This window comes from Rhinoderma darwinii, chromosome 8 (assembly GCF_050947455.1).
Source record: "Rhinoderma darwinii isolate aRhiDar2 chromosome 8, aRhiDar2.hap1, whole genome shotgun sequence".
In the NCBI taxonomy this organism is placed as follows: Eukaryota; Metazoa; Chordata; class Amphibia; order Anura; family Rhinodermatidae; genus Rhinoderma; species Rhinoderma darwinii.
The window spans coordinates 8,585,952-8,609,969 of NC_134694.1; the positions used below are offsets into that span (position 1 = coordinate 8,585,952).

The 24,018-nt window shown below is 38.7% G+C and overlaps 1 protein-coding gene across 1 annotated transcript; it reads left to right on the plus strand.

Annotated features, from left to right (window-relative positions):
- The first annotated feature begins 4,563 nt into the window (after nucleotides 1–4,563).
- Nucleotides 4,564–23,895, plus strand: LOC142658956 (extracellular calcium-sensing receptor-like). Its single transcript, XM_075834561.1, has 8 exons — nucleotides 4,564–4,625; nucleotides 16,816–16,956; nucleotides 18,526–18,741; nucleotides 19,599–19,887; nucleotides 20,678–21,514; nucleotides 21,995–22,207; nucleotides 22,292–22,415; nucleotides 22,997–23,895. The coding sequence occupies exons 1-8, from the start codon at nucleotides 4,564–4,566 to the stop codon at nucleotides 23,893–23,895; spliced, it is 2,781 nt and encodes a 926-aa protein (XP_075690676.1).
- The last annotated feature ends 123 nt before the right edge of the window (nucleotides 23,896–24,018 follow it).

Genomic DNA, 24,018 nt, shown 5'->3' on the forward strand with positions numbered 1-24,018 from the left:
GGCCCCTGAAATAGAGGCCATTCTCCAAAAATAATAGACAATTGAGACCATGAAAAGGAATTTTCAAAAATGTTCCAATTACATTTTACCAAAAACAACAAAAAAATTGCATAAAACATTAAATTTTTTGGTATCCCCATAACCACAATGACCCATACAGTAAAAGTAATATATTTAGGGTGGTTAGTATATGGAATATTTTTTTATTTAAAAATTTTTTGCATTCCCCATGAATAAAATTGATAAAAATTCAATTCTTTCTTATATAAACCAAAAAATGGTATTAAAAAAATAGAAAACCATAGGGACTCTGCACATTACTGTGAGGCAAAGTAAGACAGTCTTTATATATGTAAACCAAAGGACACATTTCTATAACAGCCGGGAGCAAAAAGTTCTAAGAAGAATTAATTCATCAATTTTAGCAAGAATTTTTTAAAATATGTTCCCAATATGTTCTTCAAAAATATTTTTATAGCATATTCGGCTACATACCTATAAAAACTATATATATTATTAAATAAATAACAGTAAAATTGAAAATTGTATTAATATTCTTAGTAAAATAGTAGTGACATGGATACAAAGAATATAAATCACAGAATTTAGTAAGTAAATGTATCTCAGTATAGAATATATCTAAAGACTGTAACACAAACATATAAAGAAAGAGATAAAAAAAAGAAGCTGTTCACTTTGCTATTTGGGGAAGTTTGAGTTTGTAGTTTTATATTGATAATCTCGGAGGGGCAGGTTGGCAGCTGGAAATGGCCACATTGAGGATTACAGTTGTCTGTATGTAGTGAACCATGATCACATAACCACACGAGGGTTGGAAGAGGAAACTGGAGTGTTTCTAAATAGATATGAAAAACGTTTCCTTCCCTGATGAATTGCAAGTTGATTCTATCATCCTCATTGCGAAGATATGTACTTTATTATTATTATTATTATTATTATTATTATTATTATTATGTTTGCAGTTCTGCTAGTACTGATAATATGAAATATGTCCTTTGTTGGACATCTTATATAATTAATTTAAATGATTATTATCATAGTTATTCTGATTATTATGTTTATGTATTAAAAATTGTAATAGTAGTATAAACAATCATACTCATGAGAATATGTTCTTCTTGGCTATCTTATGTTACTGAATAATAAAAATATTATTATCATTACTATTATTATTGGTAATATTATTATCATCTTCTTGGTCATCTTATATTACTAATATTTGAATTATTATTATAATTACTATTACTATTATTATGACTATTTTCATAGTGGTAGTAAGGATAGTGGCAGTAGTAAAATGACTATTTGTCCTTGCCGACCCTCCTTAGGTTACTGAATAACTGTAAAAGTTATTAATATGTAAGAAAAATACTAATAATGAAATAAGAATAATTATTACTATTCGTAGTAATAACAGTAGTAGTAGTAGTATATTATTATTATTATTATTATTATTATTATTATTAGTTGTAGTAGTATATTATTATTATTATTAGTAGTAGTAGTGGCAGCAGCAGGAGTAACAGCAGCAGAATTGTGTTTATAATTTGTTTTATTTTGTTTTATATTGCTATATTTTTTTTAATTATTATTATAAACGGTTGTATTTTTTCAGTAGTATTAATAGTAGTTATACATAAAATTATGCTAATAAGAAGTATCTCTCCTGAATGGATCTTATTTTACTAAATAGTAAGGTTGCTTACGTAGTAAAGCTATTACTGAGAATTAGTAATAGCAGTAGCAGAAATGTTATTATTGTTGTTGCTGCTGTTATTATTATTTCTTTTATAAATGTTAAGATATTTTGGTCTTTTTATTATATTTTTATTGCTGTTATTTGCATTATTTTTGTTGTCATACCAGTGATAGTAGTATTGCAACTAATATTTATATAAATGTGTCATTTTTGGAAACTGTACTTGTACTACTACTACTACTACTACTACTACTACTACTACTACTACTACTACACCCTACTACTACTACACCCTAATCTGACTCCTTTTCATGGCCCTCCATTTAGATTAGTCATCAGAATAAGATTCCCTCACACTCCTTCTCTTCATGTCCGTCATACACGGATACTGGCTGGTGACCGGCTCATGCAGCTTTATGTTACCACCGCATGTGTATAAAAATGGCCGGACCATTGTACAGAACAAACACTGTTACACTTTGTGTCTCCCTTATGTCCTCATAGATTGTAAGCTCTTGCGAGCAGGGTCCTCACTCCCCAGGTTTGAATTGTAAATGAACTTTGTCACTATGTAATGTCTGATATTGTTTTCATGTTCCCTCTACATTGTAAAGTGCTGCGTAATATGTTGGCGCTATATAAATAAAGATTATTATTATTATTATTATTACTACTACTACTACTACTACTACTATACTACTACTACCACCACGACCACTAGTACTACTATTACTACTAATACTACTACTACTACTACTACTACTACTACTACTACTACTAGTATACTACTACTACTACTACTACTACTACTATACTACTACTACCACCACGACCACTAGTACTACTATTACTACTAATACTACTACTACTACTACTACTACTACTACTACTACTAGTATACTACTACTACTACTACTACTACTACTACTACTACTACTACTATACTACTACTACTACTACTACTACTACTACTACTACCACCACGACCACTAGTACTACTATTACTACTAATACTACTACTACTACTACTACTACTACTACTACTACTACTAGTAGTATACTACTACTACTACTACTACTACTATACTACTACTACCACCACGACCACTAGTACTACTATTACTACTAATACTACTACTACTACTACTACTACTACTACTAGTATACTACTACTACTACTACTAGTATACTACTACTACTACTACTACTAGTATACTACTACTACTACTACTACTACTACTACCACCATGACCACTAGTACTACTATTACTACTACTACTACTACTACTACTACTACTACTACTAGTATACTACTACTACTACTACTACTACTACTACTACCACCATGACCACTAGTACTACTATTACTACTAATACTACTACTACTACTAGTATACTACTACTACTACCATGACCACTAGTACTACTATTACTACTAATACTACTACTACCACTACTACTACCACTACTCCTACTACTACTACTACTACTACCACTACCACTACCACCACTACTACTACCACTACTACTAATACTACTACCTCTACCACTACTACCACTACTACTACCACTACCACTACTACTACTACTACTACTACTACTACTACGACTACTACCACTACTACCACTACTACTACCACTACCACTATGACTACTACCACTACTACCACTACTACTACCACTACCACTACTACTACCACTACTACTACCACTACTACCACTACTACTACCACTACCACTACTACTACCACTACCACTACTACTACTACCACTACCACTACCGCTACCACTACTACTACTACCACTACTACTACCACTACCACCACTACTACTACTACCACTACCACTACTACCACCACTACCACTACTACTAATACTAATACCACCACTACTACTACTCCTTCTACTTCTACTACTACCACTACCACTACCACTACTACTTCTTCTACTACTACTACTACTACTACTACTACTACTACTACTACTGCTACCACTACTACTACTACTACTACCGCTGCTACTACTACTACTACCACTACCACCACTACTACTACTATTACTACTACTACTACTACTACTACTACTACTACTACTACTACTACTACTACTAATAATAATAATAATAATAATAATAATAATAATAAAAGCTGTTAATAAAGCTATAATATTACAAATAACAAGCAGTTGATACATAATAGAATATTTGGGTAAATTTAAAGAATTTTTGGAAAATTAAAATAAAGCCTTGACAATAGCCATAAGAAATAAGCCCTCATAAGCCCTCATAATTATATATTTTTTTCATCTATGGTATCAAAATATTCAGAAAGAATAAATTGAAAAAATACATTTTCATTACATAATGAATTCCAAATTAATTTGTTGTATATTGTTTATGGAGCAATTTGGCCAAGTATACAATTTTGAGCTCTGACACAAATCTGGGTAATCTATAATTTCTATCTAAAAACGCTGCATTGTTGGCTACTATTTAGATACTGATTAGATACTATTTGGATACTAAGCCCTAATCAAGCTGCAAGATCGGTTTTCGTGAATAATTGCATCTCATCATGTTCTTCAGAGCTTCTATAACCTGATGGTTCCTCAGACTGTAAATGATAGGGTTCAGCATAGGAGTCACCATAGAGTAGATCGCTGAAACAACCAAGTCAAACTGTTGTGAAGAACTATTATTAGGCAAAAGATACATGAAAATGAGCGCCCCATAGTAAAGGACAACAACAGTGATGTGTGAGGTGCAGGTGGAGAAGGTTTTATGTCTGCTGCATCTACTTGGCATCTTCAGTATGGCCACCAGAATAAAGGTATAGGACGTAAGGATGAAGATGAGACAACTGACTCCAAACACAGCCGCTGAAAGTGTGGCAAGTACGTTGCTGAGGTAGGTGTCAGAGCAGGAGAGACGTACCAGAGGCTGGACTTCACAATACAGACGTTCTATGGAATTCGACCCACAGAAATTTAGATTGGAGGTGACCAAGGTATTGATGGTTGAGTTTAGAATCCCACTCAACCAGGCAAATAGGGCAAGATATGCACACACTATCCTATTGATTATAAATGTATAACGCAAAGGCCGACAGATTGCCACATAGCGGTCACATGCCATGGCGGCCAGCAGTATGCACTCGGCAGTGGCGCATAATGTAAACAGATAGACTTGGACAATGCAACCTGCGAAGGAGATGGCACCACTTTCCCTTATAATCCCGGACATGATATTAGGTATTGTTATAGAAGTATAGCAAAGTTCCACAAAGGAAAGGTTTGATAGGAAAAAGTACATGGGGGTATGGAGAGAAATATTCAGTCTAACCACCAAAATAATGAGACTGTTCCCTATCACGGTCATGAAGAAGATGGTGAAAAAAAACGTGAAAATGAATGACTTCCAAGGGGAGACATAAACAATCCCAAGGAGGATGAATTCCATAACCAGGGACTGATTGTTTAATTTAAGATACTCATCATGTACGATGTGGACCATGCTGAGGGGTCAAAGTGGACTTGTTAACTAGATCAACTTTATTTTCCCATGTCCTCTTCCATTCCACACACTGCTCCCTATCGGGTGGAGAACCTATGGCCTTGTTCAGCTTGATCTTTATGTATCATGATTAGAATACCAGAACTAAGGTAAAAAGGCTACACTCTGTTTACTACCCCATGGTCATCCTGCTAATAACCTACACCTTTTGTCCTCCTCCCCTATTAAAACTTCCCACTGATATTTCCAGGTCTTCTCCTGTGCTGCACCTCTATTCTGGGTTGTTCTTCCTCACACATCCGGAGAGCACCACTTATTTCAAAACTTACCACACTTCTTAACATTACACAATGGACTTATATTCCTTAATTGTTATGCCTTTTGTCTTACATTTTTAGCTAAACCCAACTATCTTCAAAGCCTATACCACTGGCTGGAGAACATGTGCACCAATAATGTACGGCAAAAATGCTACACATCTTCAAGAAATTGGGCACATTTTACACCTCTTCTTAGCTAAGCCCTTCCCATATCTGCTGAGGTTGATGTCAAAAGTGTAAAAACAACACTTTTCTGGAATTCAAAATTTTAATTTTTTTGGGCTAAAGAATTGGAATTGGAAAATTTTGGTTTAGAATATTAATATTTTGTATGTGCCCCCTGCTGGATAGGCTGATTCTTTAGAGAAAATCTATAAAAATTATTTTAATAATATACCCTGCAGTATCAGACGTCTGCCCTGTATGAGGTCTTGTCAACTGCAACCACCCTATAGACTTGTCAGTGATAGAATCATAAGTACAATATTACGGTCTTTAGCATCTTACCTGTCAGCACCGGTCACAATATGCACCTCAATAAGATTGTAGACTCTCTAATATGTGCACTATATACACACAGAAAAGGAGGAACAGACTCCCCGCAGACCACCCTGTGTCCCTATAGCATATAAATGAGCCAGAATTTAGTAACTCTAAACATACTAATATCTCCAGACATTTATATGTAGTCATATCCCCACATCAGTTACATTGAGACTAAAAATATTCCAATAGCATCTGTATCAAGTAGAAAAAACTAAATATAACAAAACTCAATCAATACAGCATATACATTGATTTCACTAAAAAGTAGTCTTTGCAGGTCAAATAACAAACTTTTTTTAATTTTAAAGGTCACTCCTATCATTCCTCAGGATGGAAAACACATTTCATGTTCTTTTTGCCTTAAGAAGATTACATTTCAATCTTGGCCCTTGCCGAGTAATGAAAAAAGAAAAGTAATGATCCCACAGAGTGGATTTCTAACCCAGAAAAGTAGTCAATTTACAGATGATCATGTTCAAAAATATAACTGCTATAATACTGCCCCCTATATACAGGAATATAACTACTATAATACTGCCCACTATATACAAGAATATAACTACTATAATACTGCCCCCTATATACAAGAATATAACTGTAATGCTGAGCTCCATGTACAAAATTATAACTACTATAATACTGCCCCTATATACAAGACTATAACTACTATGATACTGCCCCCTATGTACAACAATATAACTACTATAATACTGCCCTCTATATACAAGAATATAACTACTATAATACTGCCCCCTATATACAAGAATATAACTACTATAATACTGCCCCCTATGTACAAGAATATAACTACTATAATACTGCCCCCTATGTACAAGAATATAACTACTATACTACTGCCCCCTATGTACAAGAATATAACTACTATAATACTGCCCCCTATGTACAAGAATATAACTACTATACTACTGCCCCCTATATACAAGAATATAACTACTATAATACTGCCCACTATATACACAATTATAACTACTATAATACTGCCCACTATATACAAGAATATAACTACTATTGTAATGATGGGGGTAGGGAAACAGACAAGTGAGCCCTAATCTACCCGCCACTCAGTCCCTGCCTACTTGCAACGACCCGCCCTAGGCGACGGGGTACAACTGGGCGACGGTCCCTACGCTCAATAAGTGCACGACAGACAAACAGACAAGGGTACACAGAAGCTAAGGGAGATGGGGTAGTTGCCCACGGCAACACCGTGAGCAACAAAAGTGGTGAACGAGCCGAGTCAAACCAGGAGTGTACGAGGTACCAAACGCAGAGCAGGAGAGTAGTGAACAAGCCGAGTCAAACCAGGAGTGTACGAGGTACCAAACGCAGAGCAGGAGAGTAGTCAGTAAGCCAGGGTCAATATGAAGCAGGGTCAAATAGTTCAGAAGCTGCAGCAGGGCCAGGAAACCAAACGAGAAGAATCACAAGCAAGGAGGAACAGGAAAGGCAGGTATAAATAGACAGAGGGCGGGAGCTAGCTCCGTCTGGCCAGGCTGTGATAGGCTCTCCCACTCCTAAGCCTGCCATCCTGAGTGGTGGAAGATGGAGTCAGTCTCACAGACATAGAAGCAGGTGCAGACTGATTACCTATGGGCGTTGACACAGAAGCTGTGCCTGGCAGATCCTTTACAACTATAATACTGCCCCTATATACAAGAATATAACTACTATAATACTGCCCCTATATATACAAGAATATAACTACTATAATACTGCCCCCTATATACAAGAATATAACTACTATAATACTGCCCCTATATATAAGAATATAACTACTATAATGCTGCCCCTATATACAAGAATATAACTACTATAATACTGCCCCTATATATACAAGAATATAACTACTATAATACTGCCCCTATATACAAGAATAGAACTACTATAATACTGCCCGTATATACAAGAATATAACTACTATAATACTGCCCCTATATACAAGTATATAACTACTATAATACTGCCCCTATATACAAGAATATAACTACTATAATACTGCCCCCTACATAGAAGAATATAACTTCTATAATACTGCTCCTATATACAAGAATGTAACTACTACAGTACTGCCCCCAATATACAAGTATATAACTACTATAATACTGCCTCCTATGTACAAGAATATAACTACTATAATACTGCTCCTATATACAAGAATATAACTACTATAATACCTCCTCCTATATACAAGAATATAACTATTATAATACTGCCCCTATATACAAGAATATATCTACTATAGTACTGCCCCTATATACAAGAATATAACTACTATAATACTGCTCCTATATACAAGAATATAACTACTATAATACTGCCTCCTATATACAAGAATATAACTACTATAATACTGCCCCTATATACAAGAATAGAACTACTAAAATACTGCCCCCCTATATACAAGAATATAAGTACTATAATACTGCCCCTATATACAAGAATAGAACTACTAAAATACTGGCCCCCTATATACAAGAATATAAGTACTATAATACTGCCCCTATATACAAGAATATAACTACTATAATACTGCCCCTATATACAAGAATATAACTACCATAATACTGCCCCTATATACAAGAATATATCTACTATAATACTGCCCCCTATATACAAGTATATAACTACTATAAAACTGCCCCCTATGAACAAGAATATAACTACTATAATACTGCCCCTATGTACAAGAATATAACTACTATAATACTGCCCCTATATACAAGAATAGAACTACTATAATACTGCCCCTATATACAAGATTATAACTATTATAATACTGCCCCTATATACAAGACTTAAATAAACTACTATAATACTGCTCCCTATATACAAGAATATAACTAATATAATACTGCCCACTATATATAAGAATATAACTACTATAATTCTGCCCCCTGTCACGTTAGGTATGTGGACCCACTGGGCTGAACCGCCTTGACGATATGGCAGCTGACCAACAGGACACAGGTCACAGTCTATAGTTCGTATAGTGTAGTGTGGTAGCTCAGACAGTAGCAAGACAGGCTCGGCTGGGACTAGGCAGCAGGACAGGCGTGGTACACAGCACAGAACGACTTCAGCTCAACACGGCACTTGACCAGGATAGCTCCTTGTCTGGACTGAGCTGGCGAGCGCACCCTGGTGGTCGCTGTGGAACAGGACGGCCGCATGTGCAGACATCGCTGGAGAGAAGGAGTTCGTGGTCAGAGACCACAGATGTTGCAGTATACCCCCTCTTACGCCCCCTCTTCTTGGGACCAGAACGAGAGAAACTTCTTAATGAGGGTAGGAGCATTGAGATTCTCCTCTGGCTCCCAGGACCTCTCTTCTGGACCAAACCCCCTCCAATCTACTAAATAAAAGGTTCTTCCTCTTACTTTTTTGGTGTCCAGGATCTCCCTAACCTCAAATATCTCGGAAGAACCGCTGGGGGCAACTGCAGGGCTGAGTCTTAGAGTAGCGGTTCAGGACCACATGTTTCAGAAGAGAAACGTGAAAGGAGTTGGGAATCCGGAGGATAGGAGGCAGCCGAAGCTTGTAGGAGAACGGGTTAATCTGTGGCAAGATCTCGAAGGGTCCAATGCACCCTCAGCCGGATATTTCTGGAGGACAGCCAGTCCTTGGTACCTGGAGAAAACTGGGGAGGTTCTCTTCTCTTTGTGTCTGCCTTACGTTTCATGCGATCCACTGCCAGCAAAATGGAGGATCGGGTCTGCTGCCAGATCCGCAGGAAGTCCCTCAAAGCAGAATCAGCTGCGGGCACTTAGGACATAGCGGACACCGGAAGAGGGAGTAGTGGGTGTTGGCCATAAACTATGAAGAATGGTGTATGTCTTGTGGACTCGCTAGTATGATTATTATACGAGAACTCGGCCCAAGAAAGAAGCTGCACCCAGTCACCATGCTGCTTGGAGATGAAGTGTCGTAGGTAGTTCTCCATGATTTGGCTGATCCTCTCGACTTGACCATTGGACTGAGGATGGTAGGCTGAGGAAAAGTCCAACTTCACACCGAGGAGTCCACAGAGGGCTCTCCAGAACTTTGAGGTGAACTGAACCCCCCGATCAGACACAATATGCCTAGGCAAGCCGTGCAGGCGGAAGATGTGTTGGATGAAGAGGGCGGCCAGTCAAGATGCAGAAGGTAGACCGGTAGACCAGCGGAACGAAGTGAGCCATCTTCGAAAATCAGTCCACCACCACCAAGATCACACTGCATCCCGCAGAGGGAGGCAGGTCCGTGACAAAGTCCATAGCAATATGTTGCCAGGGGGCATCAGGCACAGGCCGAAGGGCATTACTAGATATTCATAGTGTCCGTCACGAGTGTTAAATGCCGTCTTTCATTCGTCACCCCAGTGAATCCGGATTAGGTTATAAGCGCCCCGCAGGTCTAGCTTAGAAATTTTTTTGGCTCCTCGTATGCGATCAAACAGTTCAGAGATCAATAGCAACGGATATCTGTTTTTTACTGTGATCTGGTTGAGAACCCGGTAGTCAATGCAGGGCCGCAGAGAACCATCCTTTTTTCTTGACGGAGAAGAACCCAGCTCCATGTTCTCCTTAATATAAGCAGACATGGACTGAGTCTCTGGCAAGGAGACAGGATATACCCTACTACGGGGAAAGGATGCACCAGGAATCAGCTCTATAGGACGCCCGGTGTAGGGGAAGCGTCTCCACCTCTTTCTTGCTGAAGACATCCGAGAACGTGGAATAATGACAAGGCAATCCTGCCAAGGACCGAGGCAGAGGAGGCTGAGCCGGATGAACCCGTACCAGGCAGCGGTTGAGACACTCGGAACCCCACTGGAGAACCTCTCCAGAATTCCAGTCCAGAACTGAGGCATGTAGTCGGAGCCAGGGCAGGCCCAGCAGCACAGGGTCGACAGCTTTAGCCAGGACAAAGAACGAGAGGAGCTCGGAATGGAGGGCTCCCACTTGGAGCCTCAGCGGCTTGGTCACAGCTACAACCGGGTCTAGCAGAGGTAGTCCATTTACAGATGCAACCCTCAAATCTCTCTCCAGAGGGGTTGTGGGCAATTGGAGAAAATCCACCAGATCTCTTCCAATGAAATTAGCAGTGGATCCAGATTCCAGATAAGCAGAGACCCGGTGCGTTATTTCGCCGGACACTATGGTCACAGGAATGGACAATTTAGAAAAAAGTACTTTTTTGCCCAGGGTTGTCTCTCCCGCCAAAACTAGGTTCTGAGGCTTTTGGGGGCACAGACGCACAAGATGGCCTCTGAGGCCGCAATATAGAAAGAGTCCCGAGGTGCATCTGCGTTGTCTCTCCTAGGTAGACAGCTTAAACTGGTCCGTCCTCACAGACTCCTTTGGAGGATCAGCATCTGAGGACAACAGGGGTTGTTGCAAAGTAGGAAACGGGCTAGGGAGTTGCCCCTCCCGACAAGCTTCTTGGAACCGTTCTCGGATCCTTATATCAATCCGGGAGGCCAGAAGGATGAGGTCATCAAAGGTAGACGGTAGATCTCGGGTGGCAAGCTTGTCCTTAATCTCAGGAGACAGTCCCTGCCAGAATGTAGCCACCAGGGCCTCATTGTTCCACAACAATTCTCCCGCCAGGGTGCGGAAGTGGATGGCATACTCGCCCACAGAGGTGTCTCCCTGGCATAGTTTTAGCAAGGAGGCAGCTGCAGACGACACTCGTCCAGGCTCCGCAAACACCGTGCGAAATGTCCGAAGGAACCCCTGGAAGTCACGGGTCTCTGGTCCTTGTCTCTCCGATATAGGGTTCGCCCATGCAAGAGCCCTGGCAGTGAGGAGAGAGATGATGAAAGCGACCCTTGCGCCGTCAGACGCAAATGCCCTTGCATACAGGCTAAAGTGGATCTGGAACTGGTTCAAAAATCCACTGCAGGTGTTCGCGTCTCCATCATAGCGGTCAGGAAGCGGCAAAGAAAATCGGGGGTCAGCACTGCCAGGAGGTGTAGTCGGAGGATCTGTACTGCCAGGAGGTGTAGTAGGAGGAACGGCAGTTTGCACCTCTAGCTGATGTGCAATAATGTTCAATGCCTGGAGGAGTTGGTCCTGTCGAGACCAGAGGTCTAGCATATCCTCCTGCATCTCCTGTGACGTCGTCATGGTCTTGGATCGACCAGCGTGGTCCATGGCTTGTGCCTACTGTCACGAAGGGTACGTGGCCCACTGGGCTGTACTGCCTTGAAGGTATGGCAGCTGTCCAACAGGACACAGATCACAGTCTATAGTTCATATAGGTGTACCTGTGGTAGCTCAGACAGTAGTAAGACAGGCTCGGCTGGGACTAGGCAGCAGGCAGGTGCCAGGTGTGGTGAAGCAGGACAGGCATGGTACTCAGCGCAGCACGGCTCCAACTCGATACGGCACTTGACCAGGATAGCACGGGATACAGGTTACAGGTAGCTGGAACGGGAAACACTGGGAACTGGAAAACACTAGGAGACCATTTCCATAGACAAATTAGGGAAACGACAACAAGGCTCAGGCAAGGCAGGAAGGGGCAGAGCCCTTCTTATAGTCCAGGTTGCTCTGGGAGCAATCAGCTCAATCTCACACCTGTGTGAGCTCCAAGGTTGGACTGAGCTCGCGAGCACACCCTGGTGGTCACTGTGGAACAGGACGGCCGCATGTGCAGGCATCTCTGGAGAGAAGGGCGTCGACTGGATGCAAGAAGTTCGTGGTCAGCGACCACAGACATTACACCTGCTTTACTTAATGTCCTTCCTCCGCTCCTTGACGTTCATCGGATGCCCAGACAGGCTGGCAGATAATCACACTTTGTAAATACATTCTCTCTATACATCTCTGGCATCTTTTACAAAACCATCATGGTGATTATTGCTTTTACATTAACCAGACCCAGCAGTAACCTGAGTATATGGGGAAGTACTGGGACGGCCATCTTGATTGTTGCCACTTTTGTACAGGTGTTTATTATCAAGGTGTGGCTGTTTAGTCTTCCTCCATCTCTACTATATGTTTATCATAACCATAGCTGAGAAAATCCTACTGGAATGTAATGAAGGGTCCGTTGTCATGTTCTACTGCACCATAGGATACTTGACCTTCTTGTTGTTGCCTTTTTGGCTAGGAACTTACCGCACACTTTAATGAAGCCAAACATATTACCTTCAGCATGTTGACCTTCCTTAGTGTCTGGTCGACCTTCATTCCTGCTTATCTCAGTACTACGGGCAAATACATTGTAGCAGTTGAGATTTTTGCCATATTTCTATCTAGTTTTGAACTTCTGTGCTGTTTATTTGGTCCAAAATGTTATATGATGAACACACACAAACATTTATTGTCCAAGTTTAGTTAAACTGTAATAATAAAAAGCTCTAATAATAGTATTGTTATTTTATATTTTTATTTTTTTTTAAATAATTGATTATTATTTAATCATTGTAGATTTTTTATTAGAATTTTTGTACCATTTACACTACCGTTCAAAAGTTTAGGGTCACTTAGAAATTTCCTTATTTTTTAAAGAAAAGCACAGTTTTTTTCAATGAAGATAACATTAAATTAATCAGAAATACACTCTATACATTGTTAATGTGCTAAATGACTATTCTAGCTGCAAACGTCTGGTTTTTAATGCAATATCTACATAGGTGTATAGAGGCCCATTTCCAGCAACCATCACTCCAGTCTTCTAATGGTACATTGTGTTTGTAACTGTGTTAGAAGGCTAATGGATGATTAGAAAACACTTGAAAACCCTTGTGCAATTATGTTAGCACTGCTGTAAACAGTTTTGCTGTTTAGAGGAGCTATAAAATTGACCTTCCTTTGAGCTAGTTGAGAATCTGGAGCATTACATTTGTGGGTTCGATTAAACTCTCAAAATGGCTAGAAAAAGAGAACTTTCATGTGAAACTCGACAGTCTATTCTTGTTCTTAGAAATGCGAGAAATTGCCAAGAAACTGAAGATTTCCTACAACGGTGTGTACTACTCCCTTCAGAGGACAGCACACACAGGCTCTAACCAGAGTAGAAAGAGAAGTGGGAGTCCCCGCTTCACAACTGAGCAACAAGACAAGTACATTAGAGTCTCTAGTTTGAGAACTCACAGGTCCTCAACTGGCAGCTTCATTAAATAGTACCCGCAAAATGCCAGTGTCAACGTCTACAGTGAAGAGGCGACTCCGGGATGCTGGCCTTCAGGGCAGAGTGGCAAAGAAAAAGCCATATCTGAGACTGGCTAATAAAAGGAAAAGATTAATATGGGCAAAAGCACACAGACATTGGACAGAGGAAGATTGGAAAAAAAGTGTTATGGACAGAGGAATCGAAGTTTGAGGTGTTTGGATCACACAGAAGAACATTTGTGAGACGCAGAACAACTGAAAAGATGCTGGAAGAGTGCCTGACGCCATCTGTCAAGCATGGGGGAGGTAATGTGATGGTCTGGGGTTGCTTTGGTGCTGGTAAAGTGGGAGATTTGTACAAGGTAAAAGGGATTTTGAATAAGGAAGGCTATCACTCCATTTTGCAACGCCATGCCATACCCTGTGGACAGCGCTTGATTGGAGCCAATTTCATCCTACAACAGGACAATGACCCAAAGCACACCTCCAAATTATGCAAGAACTATTTAGGGAAGAAGCCGGCAGCTGGTATTCTATCTGTAATGGAGTGGCCAGCGCAGTCACCAGATCTCGACCCCATAGAGCTGTTGTGGGAGCAGCTTGACCGTATGGTACGCAAGAAGTGCCCATCAAGCCAATCCAACTTGTGGGAGGGGCTTCTGGAAGCATGGGGTGAAATTTCTCCCGATTACCTCAGCAAATTAACAGCTAGAATGCCAAAGGTCTGCAATGCTGTAATTGCTGCAAATGGAGCATTCCAAGACCAAAGCAAAGTTTGAAGGAGAAAATTATTATTTAAAATAAAAATCATTATTTCTAACATTGTCAATGTCTTGACTATATTTTCTAGTCATTTTGCAACTCATTTGATAAATATAAGTGTGAGTTTTCATGGAAAACACAAAATTTTCTGGGTGACCCCAAACTTTTGAACGGTAGTGTATGTTTTTTCTATTTATTAATATGTTTATTCAAAAACTATTTTGTTATGGCTTTTAGATAATCTTTTCATTTATTTCTATACATAAAGGAATTTAAAAAACATAATATTTCTGTTCCCATTTTGTTGAAAAGAGCATACAATGAAAAAGGGAAATTGATTTATCACAAATATATGTTAAATTGAATAAAGTTGTAAGTGCTTAACTCTAATTGTATAACCCTAAAGAAATTTGAAATTCAAAAACATTTTTTAAAATGTTTACAATTTTTTTTAGTAATTTAAAATAAAACGTTGTCATTATATACATATTAAAATTACATTGTCCTTAGATTGTACCTGCCAGTTTATTTGGCCATAAATTGATATTACACAGTGTAGCCTGGCATGTAAATCTTCCATCTGTTTTTTTGTCCTAGAAAACGTAATTGGATCGCATCTTTTCTAGAACCCACCGCTGTGGCTGCTTCCTATCAAATAGCGGGTGGGCAGTCAGAAAGTGTAAAATAAAGTAAGACAGGGATGTTGTAAAATGAAAAAATCTAATAATTTAAAAAAAAAATTGAGCTAAGTTGTAGATAACAGAAAAAACAACAAATAGTAAAAAACAAATGTAAATAATTTTATAATTTTTTTTTAATATGCTTTGATTTTAAATACACAGATTTACATTTATGAATAATTATATTTTAAGATTATATTTATTAATGTTATTAATTTTAAAATAGGCAATTAACCATTTTAAATCAAATGAAAATAAAATATTGTATGTATTAATAATGATATTTTTTTATATTTATTCACCTGGATTAAATGCATCTTATATAAACAATTAATCATTTTAAAAATATATATATTTTATATCGGTATATTTTGACATTATTATTAATTGGAAACATTTTATTATTAACAATTGAGAATTATAAATAAAATAAAAGTAATATTTTTATTTATTAATAATAGCTGATTATTAAGAATTATAATTTTAATATTGGCGATTTCCTATTAAATTAAATGATTTATGTTTTATTTTTTATTTGAATACATTTATTATTAGCTGCATTTAAAAGTATAATGTAAATTATTTTTAAGCTTAAATACTCATTTCATATATCAGGATCATGTACACTTGTGGAATCGTAATTTTTATTTTACTAATAGAGCTACAATTAGCAATCTAATCTAATTTCCCTATCTCAACACACAATAGTGGCAATTTTATTGGAAGCCAAAAATGTAAAAAACTCTATTTTCCAACATAATTTAAAAATACCGAATAATTATAATACCAAAGTAGCTACTAAACATCCTTTTCCGATTGTTCTTGTTTTTAGTTTTTCTTTAGATGTTTTTATTTTATTTTATATTTCTTGTTTAATATTTTTTATTAAAGCAAAATGCTTATTATATAAATATAAAAATGTAATATAAATTAATATATATTATTTGATTTTTTTATTATCATTTTATACATAAAAATGAGCAAAAATTAGGCCATCAAAACTGTTGAGTAGCATCTGGTGCCAGCTTCCTAAACATATAGTTACAATTATACTGAATGATATAATTATACTGTGGAAATCATAATGGCCAATATTAAATATATGGTACAGACAATCATAAATGACAATTATAGAATGTGTTACTGGGCGTTGTAGGAAATTCCTTGAGGACAACGATAATCTCTCCCTACTGACCATTCATGATATAAATCCCTTTGTAACGGGACCTTGGGCAGCTCACATCAAGGCTTCAGTAGGCTCCACATTGGGCTTCCGTGAATCTGTGGATTGGAGAAGGCAAGTTCTCTCTCTGTTTGTCTATGTCTGAATACAACAATAAACTCATCGATGAGCTTTTGGGTGGAAGGGTTTTTTTTGTTATTTTTATAGGGGTTATTTTTTTAAAGTGTAAATTAGGAGATAGCTTGTTGTAATTAAATCCTAATCATAGATCCGAATACAATCAAGCATTTTTTTTAAAGATTTTAATTTTTTGGAATAACAAAAAATAAATCAGGTTATACTACTATTTATAGGAACATTAGACCCTAATACGATAGCGAATATGGTAAAACTCAATATATCTTTTTGTTTCAATTTACATCAAGGTAAGACAACTATAGGAGGACAATGGTGACCCTTAAGGTTTTAAATAGTGGAACCTCTTAAATAATTGATAATCATTGGTGATGAGGATGGTAATACGGTGATTAGAGAGTGTTGCCTACCAGTTATCCATGTCTGTGTTTAATTTTCAGCCATTTTCTTTCTCATACAAGGATTTTGAGGGTGCCGGAACCGTTAGTAAAGAGGCCTCAGCACCACCATAAGGTATAATAAGCACATAACAATAGACGGACATTTTATTAAGCAGTTCTTTCCCACAGTGAATCAATAGATAATTACCCAATTACCGAGGACATTGGGGCAAAGCGTAAAGATTCAAAGTATATCAATTTACTTTGTATGTACAGTGACCATATATCTAGAGTGACCATGTATTTTATAGTGACCATGTATGAAGAGTGACCATGTATGTACAGTTACTATGTATGAAGAGTGACCATGTATGTAGTGACCATGTATGTAGAGTGATCCTGTATGTAGAGTGACTACATTTGTAGGTTGACCATGTACAGTATGTACAGTGACCATGTGTGTAGTTACCATGTATCTTGCATGACCATGTATGGAGAGTAACTATGTATGTAGAGTGACCATGTATGTAGAGTGACCATGTATGTACCGTGACCATGTATGTAGAGTGACCATGTATGTAGAGTAAACATGTATGTAGCGTGACCATGCATGTAGAGTGACCATGTATGTAGCAACCATGTATCTTGCATGACCATGTATGTAGAGTAACTATGTATGTAGAGTGACCATGTATGTAGAGTAACCATGTATGTAGAGTGACAATGTATGTAGCGTGACCATGTATGTACAGTAACCATATATGTAGAGTGACCATGTATGTAATGTGACCATGTATGTAGAGTGACCATGTATGTAGAGTGACCATGTATGTAGAGTAACTATGTATGTAGCGTGACCATGTATATAGAGTAACTATGTATGTAGAGTGACCATGTATGTAGAGTAACTATGTATGTAGAGTAACTATGTATGTACAGTGACCATGTATGTAGTAACCATGTATCTTGCATGACTATGTATGTAGAGTGACCATGTATGTAGAGTGACCATGTATGTAGTGTGACCATGTATGTACAGTGACCATGTATGTAGTGTGACCATGTATGTAGTGTGACCATGTATGTACAGTTACTATGTATGTTCAGTGACCATGTATGTAGCTTACTTCTCTATATCTATGAATGTTGACCCTGCTTGTCTTTCCAGGGAAACAATGCGTCTCTATTTTCATCTCTGTGTTATAACCCTGTCATTTGGCCTTGTTGGGACATCCATGTCAAGCTGTTCGCTCACCATCTATTCTATGGCCGATTACACTGAAAAAGGAGACATCATATTGGGAATGATCAACCCTTTAACTACATCTTTTACTAGGCCAGTGGTCACATTCTCCAAAAGTCCACCTCAACGTCCATGTGATTTGTGAGTACTACTGAGCCCGCTCCACACTTTCCCTTCCAATTTCCATTGTACATGCTCAAGGAATGTCGAGAAGGGGTTAATGTCCCTCACATCACGCATACGGGTGGAGCGCAGTGTTCATATCTTCTGTGCTTATTGAAGCCCCTGCTGAGTAACACTGGTCTGGTTTGTATGGGGTAACAAGAGGAGGGGATCAGAAAAGTTACAACTTTTGAAGCCCATTCGGCCTAAAGGTCCTTTTACATGGCCCAATATTAGCCGGAAAAACAAGTGTCTCCTGACGGTGCAGCGCGAGGATCGGCAGTCATTAGCTCCATTTACAAGAAGGAATGATAGTTAATGTCTAGGGACGAACGAACATTAATACAAACCTTCGTCCCCATGCATTTGCATCATGTTGGCAGCACGGCTCCGTGTTTACACTGGGGGATGTGCTTCCGACCAGCAACCATTTATTTGGCCGCATAAAAAATTTGATCAGCTGATGCATTTGCTCATTCATTGGCTGATCGTTGACCTGTTTGCACAGGGCAATGATCGGAAACGAGGGTTCATTTAGATGCTCATTTGCCCGATCATTGGCCCATATAAAAGGGCCTTTCACTATACAGAAGTGCAGTAGGGCACCATACACGTGCCTTACAAAACCATGTCAAATTTTTTCACTATAGCAGTAATATTCTAATACTGCCCCCTATGGGCATGAGCAGGTGGGAGTATATTTATGAGAATAATTTAGGTTAAATGGTAAGATTAGTGCAGTCCATGTGTCTCCGTGACCTCTTTAGATCAATATTTACATGACACCTGTGCACATGTCCAGAAATATATGATCAAACTCACCTTCCATATTTCAGGTTCAGCTCAGAACTTTACAAGTCGATCCTCGCTTTAGTTTTTGCTATCAAAGAAGTAAATGAAAATCCAGCTCTGCTACCAAACATCACGCTGGGGTTCCAGATGTTTGATTCTTGCTTCTCTGATTCAGCATCGCTTCAGGCAATTTTCCAGACTACGTCAAGTAGTGGAGACCAAACCCCAAATTACAACTGTGGACCGCAGCCTATTGTCCCAGCAGTTATTGGAGATATATCAAGTTCTTCAGTGGCAATAGCAAGAGTGCTTGGTCTATGGAGGTTACCTCAAGTAGGTAGACAACCAGTCTCAAATCTCTTCAAGATAATAACTATTATACAAGATCAGCTGTGATATTGCTGTATGAAAGATTGTCTCATGAGCCAGGCTGATGAACCAGATCCTACCAGTTAACTAGAGAGATCTTAGGGTGTCCTTATTTCAGATGACTGCTGGGGAGCAGCTTAAAAAAAGTCTCTCTTTGTCTCTGGAGGACCCAGCTTTATATGGACAGGGAACTGATTCTAATAGGCACCTTGTAATACTTAATTTCCCCTGTGGCGGTGCTGCAGGGGAATTGAACACTTGCTTTCAAGTTCTCCAATGATTATAGCTGATCACTGGGGTTCTCAGCAGTGAGACGACATGGGATCAGCTTATTTTCAAGGAACCCTTCTAACAACAAGGGATTGTCCAAAGGGGAGAACCCCTTTAATGAAAAGTCTTCATAAAGACTTAACAAGTCTAGATGACTACCTCAATTCTTTATCCCTTCTGAGCTGGCTGTAGTTTTATCCAACTAGGCACCAGAAATTGAGTTATTATACCATTACATTGCTTCATGTTACTGTAGACCAGAGCAGTCTCCAGGTGTATGTGGGTCCATGGGTGACGGCTTGAAAGCATAGAGAATGTTAACCCAGATGTTCTTGGACCCTCTAAACCCAGTGGGCAATGGCATCTTCCAATGTTCGCCTGACACTAACACCGGCCCTACCGTAGGCCCTGTTTTTTATACAATAGGATACAAGATCTGTTTAATATGCTCTTCTCTTATCTATTTTTGTAATTTTTTTCTCAGGTCAGTTACATGGCCTCTCTTCCATCCTTGAGCAACAAAATTGAGTTCCCATCGTTTTTAAGGACTTCTGTAAGTACGGGGAGCCAGCCTCAAGCTTTGATTGGATTGTGCAAGAGATTTGGGTGGACCTGGATAGGGGTGATTACTTCCTCAGCAGATTACTTTGTACAAGGAGCTTTACAACTCAGAAGAGAAGCTACTAAGAACGGAATTTGCTTTGAGTTTTTTGAAACTGTGAATTTAAATTTCAACACCAATAGAATCCAAAAAACGGTAGAAATTTTTGGACGATCAACAGCCAACGTAATTATTCTCTATTGTAGTAATGCAGAAATTTTTTTAATTTTTCGGGAGGTCCTTGAACAAAATCTCAATAGAAAAGTTTGGATAGGCACGGAAGCATGGTACACCACACCCATTGCTCAAAAGTATTTTTGGAACATATTTAAAGGCACCATAGGAATTGCAAGGAGTAGAAAAATTCCTCCCAGTTTTTCCAATTTCCTGCAGTCTTTCCATCCCAATAAATACCCGAGAATGCTATATGTCCAACATTTTTGGGAGGTGCTATTCAACTGCAAGTGGCCTGAAGCTGAGGTGAATGTCTCCTCGCTGGTAAATTTTGGTCTAGGGAATGAGACTTGTACAGGATTGGAGAAGGTGGTGACCAATGACATGGCAGAATTCAATGATCCAACATCACAATCCGTAAACATGGCCCATAATGCTGTTCATGCCATTGCTCATGCTCTGCACAACCTACTGTACTGCAGTCCTGGTGGAGGACCCTTCCATGAAAAATCTTGTGCCAATAAACATGACATACAACCCTGGCAGGTAAGTTTTACTCCCAATATTTGAAAAATATTTAGGATGGCCAATATTAGAGTAGTTAAAGAAGAACTTCTAGTTGACATCAATGTCAATTTACTGTATTAAAGGTAACCAAAAGTATGTGACCCCTAAACATCTCCTTCCATGGTCCCAGATTACAAAAATGTGTTGAGTTCAAACCTTTAGGGGCTCATGCACCACATGAAACGGAGCCATAATACAGTACCCTATGGGGCGGTATGTACCTCTGGATGCCACCATATAGGCTCTATGTCCATGGCTCTATCATGTGCATAAGGCCGAAGCCTGTGTGACTTCAGGGGAAGTGATACAGATAAAGCTATAAAGATATAGTATGTCCATATGTCCATAGAGATCTATGTATCTACCTCAGACATTGCACACCCCTAAGATAAGTAAAGTAAGGATTGTATCCATAAACACATTTAGTAACCCCAAAATATATCTATTTATTAATAACAGCTACTTCATTACTTAAAAAGGGTTCACTTTGTGAATACTGCTGGAGAACATGTGTTATTTGATGGTAACGGAGACATTTACGGGGACTTTGACATTTTGAATTGGCATCTCGAGGACAACAGACGTCAATTTATGAAAGTTGGGACCTTTAATGATTACATTAGTGAAAAGCTCTCTATCAATGACAGTGCCATCTTCTGGGCTGGAGGACAGGTAACCTAAATTCCCTATAAAATTTCCCTCTCGAAAAAAAATATTAAAGTAAGGAAAAAACATATTGCAATTATATCATTCCAGCTACCGCTATCCGTCTGTAGTGGCACGTGTCCCCCAGGACACTGGAAGATGCCCCGGAAAGGTCAACCTGTCTGTTGTTTTGACTGTGTTTTGTGCCCAGAGTCAATGATTTCCAATGAAACAAGTGAGTGCGTACTATTATTCTCCATTTGTCTTTATAGTTATTTCATCTGTTTGTTGACTAATTCCATTGAGTAACTCAAAATTTTGAGTTAAGTTTGCCATGTAGGCCATAGCCCATAGGAGTAAATTATGGGGGCCAGCATATACATTGTTGTATGTTATCCCCCTTAAAGAGATTCTCTGCTTCATACAATCCATTTTGGTTAGTAGGAACCCCCTAGCAATAATCTGATCACAGGACCCTCAGTGATCTACTGTAATCCATGGGTGAACCTGGCAGCAAGTGCTCAATTCCCCTGCAGCGCCACCACAGGAGAAATTAAGCATTACACAGTTCTCATTAAATATTCATAGGCTGTTTGTGTAATACACGGAACCACAAGAGAGGAACTTTCTAGTTGCTCTTCACTCTGGCTGATAGATGAGGGTCCTGATATGGGGAACCCCCCTTCTATTGACTCATAATTCCTTAAAAGACTATTTGTACCAGACAACCCCTTTAACATTACATACAATGTACTCAATTAGGTTTTTAAAGTTGACAGTCACTATGCTTGACTAGGCTTATTTGTTATATTCCAGATTCTGTTCGTTGTTTCCGTTGCCCAGAAGATTTTTGGCCAAACAGCGAAAGGACGAAGTGCATCGCGAAAGTTGTTGAATTCCTCTCCTATGAGGAACCTTTAGGACTGGTGATGGCATCATTATCCATTATGTTCTCCATCACCACCATAATGGTGCTTGTTATATTTTTTAAGTTTCGGAACACCACAGTGGTAAAAGCAAACAACCGTAATCTTAGTTATGTCCTTATGTTGTCCCTAATATTCTGCTTTCTATGCTCCTTGGTATTCATTGGTTGCCCAGTCAAACTGACCTGCACCGTCAGACAATCTCTCTTTGGTATTACATTCTCCCTATGTGTCTCATGCATTCTAGCCAAAACTATCATAGTAGTCATTGCTTTCAAAGCCACCAAACCTGGTAGTAACCTGAGAGTGTGGATTGGTTCCAAGACGGCCATTCTGGTTGTGTCCTCTTCTACCTGTGTCCAAGTGATTATTATTCTGGTGTGGCAGATAGGTTTTCCTCCATTTGTAGAATGGAACTATGAAGTCCTAAATGGTGTTATCCTCTTGGACTGTAACATGGGGTCCGTTGTCATGTTCTACTGCACCATAGGTTACTTGGCCTTCCTGGCTACAATAAGTTTTGTTGTTGCCTTTTTGGCTAGGAACTTACCAGACAGCTTCAACGAGACCAAATATATTACTTTCAGCATGTTGATCTTCCTCTGTGTATGGTCGACTTTCATTCCTGCTTATATCAGTACTAAGGGCAAATACATTGTAGCTGTTGAGATTTTTGCTATTTTACTGTCTAGTTTTGGTCTCCTGTGCTGTATATTTGGCCCAAAATGCTATATAATCCTCCTGAAGCCATCAATGAACACAAAACAGTATTTAATGTCAAAGACATAAAACATTATACCAAATAATATTTAATGGAACATATGAGCAGTAACAGTAGATGGCATGATAGCATTCTGTATTTTCAATAAAGTAAAGTATATATTTGGGCTTTCTGAAATATATAAACACGGG